Raw genomic sequence first — 6298 nt, 5'->3', positions numbered from 1 at the left:
CAAACGTCAGACTTCTTTACGGGACATTACTTGATATCACCTATATGATCTCTGACGCGAGCAGAAATGCTTCGTTTCGTCTGTCCAAGATAAGAAACACCGCACTCACAGTCCAGCTTATAAACTCCTGCATCTGTAATCACGGATTTCAAGACTGAGACATCTTCCCTCAGGGGACTCTTCCGATTTTGTCTGTAATACCTCTCACATGTAAAATGCAAGGTAAAATGGCCGGTCTTTAATATCAATATTAGACCCGAAAAAATAGTTTTAGTTTCCAATATGTAGCCACTGTGAAACGCAACTCTATATTGTCCATTTTGAATTTCAATTTTGTCAAATCCTGTTCCATCTGTTTTGTCTAGTCCTGTAACAGTGTGAAATTCATTACACATCATATAAAAGTAATTCGGTTACGCCATTTATTCCCAGTAGTTCCACGTACGCAGTTCCACGTGAAACAATTGTAACCTTAAAATATCATATTTATTTCCAAAATTCCATATAATTTTAAACTATTTTTACACCTTCCATTTATCTGAATTCATAAGCTACGCCAATGCACAGATAATAAGTCACGTACAATGCTTGTCCTTTCATTTGAATAGTTTTAAGAATAGGGACGTCGCTTTTATTCCTTTTATTTGTTTTTCATAATACATTAAATAAAAGAGCCTTTTTGTTCTGAGAAAAGTTTATAACATTATTTGCGGTTTATTGGGTTTATTGTGGGGCTGTGTTCACTTCGCAAGAACTAGTTGTAAGAACTTGTAAAATTTACGTAACAATAACTGATTCGGACAAAAGTCCAAATGTTACAGTTCTCGAAGTACTTTATATTCACAAGACTGTGGTTCCCAGTTCAGCAAAAGTAATATCTAGACAGTCAGTAACACTGGATTTCTTTTGATTTGTCAAGATTAACCACGTGGCAGACAACCACGCCAATTACATTGTCTGAAACTAGGAAAATCCCTGTACTATTAGTACCAGAGTAATGGAATTCACTCTAACTTATCAGAACACCCATGCAAGAACCAATTTAAAAACACGAGACCTCCTCATACAGCCCGCAGTGCAAACAGTTGGACCACCGCTGTCATCAAGGTTATAATTCAAATTAAAAAAATTAAGGTTTCTATTCTCAGTTTACAGTATCTAAGTCTTTAGTGACCACGTAAAAAGATGTAATGTGGTCACCAGCGACTGTTGACATTGTATCATAGGATAGAATTTTTATTCAAAAATAGATTCACGAATAACGGCCAATGTGCTGTCCACCAAAGGCGCAAAACCATGCACAAATCGATTTACGGTCTCTTCAGTGTTATACCTTTTTTGTAAATATATCCCCGCACTGGGGAAACCCTGTCTAGCGGGTGCCATGGATACGCACATATGTAGACTACCACAAATTACACCCAAACTTACGAGAGAAATAAATGTAGGCCATACACACATCTCCCCCGACCCGGGAATCGAACACGGGATCTCTGCGTGGTAGTTCAGCATGGTAACCGTTCGGCCATGGAGGCAGTTTACTGCATTCTTCATATATGTTTGATGTTAGTGTTGTGCAATTTGTGGGCAATGAGGCAGTAAGGCAAACAAATAATTAAAAAAAAATTAAATATTGGTTTCCAAGTAAATAAATGAATTGCCTACAACTTACCGATATTCTTTCGTCGTCGAATACAGTAAACAGGGTATCGCCAAGAGCATTCCGCTGATCCAGATGCAAGCGATCATAATGAGCGAGCAGCTCTTCGACATGCGCGGACGCATCGGACGCACGATAGCTTGGTACCTATAGTGCAAAAGATTATGTTTATTAGAAGATTACGAAAAAGAAATAGCGATCGAGCGCAACAATTATTTTTGCCTCAAAAATACTGTAAAACATTATGTTAAAAGAAAAACATCAGTATATGAGTAGTTCCCAGATTTGAGTCGCGCTTTTGATACAATTAACTACGATTTATTGTGGGAAAAAGTATCAAAAGCGGGCGTACCAATACAAATAGCCTGTCTGTTGAGGTACTGGTACGGAAACCAAGTTAATAGCGTTAGGTGGGGAGACTCAAACTCTGACCCATATAGACTGAACTGTGAGGTTAGGCAGGGTGGAATGAGCTCGCCAGTTCTGTTTAATCTGTACGTCAATGACCTGGTGGAGGAGCTCAGCAGAGCTGCTGTCGGGTGTCATGTAGCCGGCGTTTGCGCGAATAACCTGAGCTATGCAGACGACATGGTTGCTGCTGAGCCCCTCTATCACTGGACTACAGACACTGGTTTCGATCTGTGAACGATATGCCGCATCGCATGGCCTCAACTATAATGTTAAAAAGACTGTACTAATGGTATTTAAGTGTGGCAAATGACCGGACAACATTCTGCCTGTCGCATTGAATGGCATCGTACTAAGTAATGTATCGAGCTTTAAATATCTAGGGCATATACTTAGCGCAAAATTGAGAGACGATGATGATTTGGAGCGACAGAGGCGGACTATAGCCATGAAGAGTAACATGTTGGCGCGTCGATTCGCTCATTGCTCCGTTCAAGTAAAAATAACTCTGTTTAGGGCTTACTGTCAGGCGTTCTACACTAGTCGGTTGTGGTACCATTATACTAAGTGAGCTTTTGATAGACTCAGAGTTCAGTACAATAATGCATTTCGCGCTATGCTGCGGCTGCCCTGGCTGTGTAGTGCGTCTGGCATGTTTGCCGTGAATAGAGTAGACGATTTTTTCGCCATAATACGGAAGAGATATTGGTCTTTTCTTGTGAGAGTGAGCGATTCGGCCAATATAATTGTAAAAACAGTATGCGATGCGTGCTACTTTGTAAGTGACCACTCCATTTTTAAAATTTAAATAAATTAATTATTGTTATACTATTATTTCTAATGCGAATTCAATTCAATTTAATGTAATTCTTAATTATTTACTTCATTAATAATTATAATATTCGGTAAATAAAATTAAATTTAATTGGTTATGTAATGTAATGTAACGTAATGTAATTAATAATGTTAAATTTATTAATGAGTGTATACCTAAATAAAGAAACATTTTCTTTTTATTATTTTCTTGTTTTTTGTTATACCAATGCAGTTCACAAGACAATTAAACTATAATTTTTTTTATGTCAAATATGTGTAAATATGAAATCAAATAAGAAATATACAATAATATTAACAATTCATTCATAGCCATTGTTATCAGTACAGATCAATGTAATTATTTTAATTACAGTTTTAATTAGTGATTTATTGCTGACCAGTGAGGCGACATTGAACCCACAAACGGATTTAACCTATGTCAGCATATCACTATTGCTGCCACAGCTGGCAAACATTAATCTTGATTAACAACTTATTATGAGATACTACATCGTACACCGTCGATTTAGTATCGTATTTCGAAACTTCGAAAATTTCTAAAAATACACAAAGGTCTTTTCCTTTGCGTCACGGTAGTTAATAACATCCTCAATTAGGTCAGAAACTACGTCACTGATTTATTTGCTCTGTCTAGGGCGGAACTAATAAGTATTGTTTAGTATCTTCGACATAGCCGGAAAAGCGAAGATAGTTCTATAACTGGGGTTTCTAGGGATACTAGTCAAACTCAATGTGACTGCGGTGCTTCAACACAGACCCCAGTGCCACAATACAGCACTTGCCCCTTGTGTCCTAATATCTGTACGAGGGAAGATCTCTACGCGACCACGGACAGCGTAGTAAAGGTAGCAATGTACAATTCAGGGTTAATAAAGTTCTAAAATAAAATATCGACACCATAAGAAGAAAAACAGCACCTTTTGAATTTTTTTTACATAATGTAATTATTAACGGCATCGCTTCCACTTATAAATGAACCACTTGTAAATGGATGAACCCACGTGCCTTTTTAAACGCATTAGGGAAGACTCTGATAGAAAGGGTATGTTACAGATTTATGAATACTTTATTAACATTGTTTCTCGATTTCCCCAGCGTCAATCTCGAAAGATTTTGCTAATGATATTTGAGTATATGGGGGAGGTTAGTATCAGGCGAAGATTGTGCATGTTTATTTTTTAAATCAATTCTTATTTTAGTAAAACTTATGGAAACTGTTAACCGGGAAAAGCTACAGGTTTGGTATGTAATTTGAGCTGAATCGAACGGGTTCGTTATGGATCTCATATTTATATGATAAATAATAATATGATTTAAAGTATGGTCTTTTTAAATTTTGAAGAACTTTATTAAAATTGAGACAGGAAAACATCTAACGAAAGTTATAATGAAGAAAATGGAAGCCAAACTTGCTAATTTACATAAATTTGAAGGTAAACAATCTTGACAAACGCAATTCTGTCAAAGTGAAAAAATATGCCGAAGGCTGGTCTGACGTTGAAGAATAGATCCATTTGTTTAAAGCTTTATCTCTTAGTAAAGAATTGTATCTACATTTTGTCCAGTTGTAAGTAATAAATGGCTACTAGAACTGATTCTAAAGACTATCCATGTTTCTTTAATTTTAGGCACACCTACATACAAATATTGTTGTTAATTGGTGAATAAGTCCCAACTAAATAAAATCAAATAATATGTTTAAATCAATATCTTATTTAGGTACGTATTTAAATCCAAACTTAGTGGTATGTTAATTTGATAAATAAAAAAGGCGAAAAATAAAATGAGCTTTACTCATAGCAGCAGTGTCTAAATTAAAATGCACCATTCAAAATGTAAAAACAGAAAATAGACTAAGTTTCTTAAGCATATTTTGCAAGCGTTCAGCAGTATTTGTTGGCTAAACAATTTATTATTTGTGTCCATGCTGTATATGACAGGTGACAAGGTAGGAACTTGGTTTGACACTTTCGAAAAATATTGAAAAGCAATTTATAGTGGACAAAAATTTTCAACTCCCTGTTAGATTTTTAAAACGAATTTTGATTTCGACCTATTAAAAAATGACGAACAAATTTTTCGTATTTACAAAATAAAGCTTGCCTAAGTAAATAAATAAATGATTAATTCTCTTTTATTTATTTATTTACCATAACTCATTCAAGGATTCATAATTCTACATATTAAACTATGATCCCCATACTCGGCTAAAGCAAATACGAGTAACCGAATATATATGCGACTTATAACAGTAATTAAATTAAAAGAGAAAAATATAAAAAATAACAAAAAAATGCTTACTTTAAAACTAATTTTGACCTGCATAATGTAACAAAAGATATTACAGTTTTTGCTGCATGTTTATGTGTGTTTGTGTGTGTATGAATGTGTGTGCACGTGAATGCGTGTGCGAGCGTGCGTGCGAGAGAAATACAACGCAAGCGTGATTTTGTATATGTAATTCCAAAAAACTTCAAAATTCGTTTTCGTAAACCGCAACGCAGTAGTGCTGACATTACAGCTTGGTGGCAGAAATAGGTAAGGTGGCAATACTTCCCTGGATGAATTCTTTCATAAGGAGCTCTACTGCTACTAAATGCTATATACTTAGCCATTTTAGCTTAGTGGATCTCACAGTTCGTATTTTAAAACTCAGATAGTACTAATACTTTTGTGGAGACAATTTAGAGGTTATCCTGGTAAGTGTTTTAGGATTGTACGATTGTGCCCATGATATAAATAAGATGCACTTTATACAGTGAACAATAAGTTTGTGACATAAATTTTGGCCAAAATGTATTTGATCCGATCATCGCCCGTAACTTGGTAGATATTTTGTTATAAGTTAGTAATATATCGCAATAAATAATGGAATAGTAATCATACACCTTCTGTGGGCATCCAGGGATACAAAAATTGTCATAGAGAGAACGAGTCGAAAAATAGTGTAAAGAAAATTTCTGTGGGCAACAAGGATTGGCCTCGTTTTCTTGTACAAATAAGGATTAATAGTAAGCCATGTACATATCTATGTATGTATGTTTTTCTATTGTATCTGATTCTCATCCATCGAAAGCCAGCCTTATGTAAACAGCTACCGTAAGTTCTTTAATTTTTCCTTTTTTATTAAATAGGGTGTGGCACAATTTGAAGCGTTTAAATTTCTAGTTAGAATGACATGTTAAATCAAGTCTTAAGGCAAGTCGCGGAGGAGAGGCGGAAAAAACTGTTTTGCTAGATTAAATTTGTTAAATATTTGTTATTAAATGACGGTCTTTCAAAAAATATATGACACACTTAAGGGTATTATCTAAAGAATGTGTATTATAAAAAATACTTTGTTTGATCATATAATATCCTGAAAACTGTCTAAAATAAAAGTCTAAAACGAAT

The 6298-nt window shown here is 35.0% G+C and overlaps 1 protein-coding gene across 1 annotated transcript in view; it reads right to left on the bottom strand.

The window, feature by feature from the left end:
* The window catches only part of LOC113231686 (tachykinin-like peptides receptor 86C), a 102833-nt gene that overhangs the window by 40167 nt on the left and 56368 nt on the right, over positions 1-6298 (bottom strand). The window contains exon 5 of the mRNA XM_026466147.1: positions 1673-1807. Coding sequence (XP_026321932.1) covers positions 1673-1807 — 135 coding nt within the window. The remainder of the gene's footprint in view (positions 1-1672; positions 1808-6298) is intronic.

This window comes from Hyposmocoma kahamanoa, unplaced genomic scaffold, assembly GCF_003589595.1.
Source record: "Hyposmocoma kahamanoa isolate Upper Pololo Valley unplaced genomic scaffold, ASM358959v1 66, whole genome shotgun sequence".
Taxonomy (NCBI): Eukaryota; Metazoa; Arthropoda; class Insecta; order Lepidoptera; family Cosmopterigidae; genus Hyposmocoma; species Hyposmocoma kahamanoa.
This window is presented reverse-complemented; position numbering and strand designations above follow the sequence as displayed.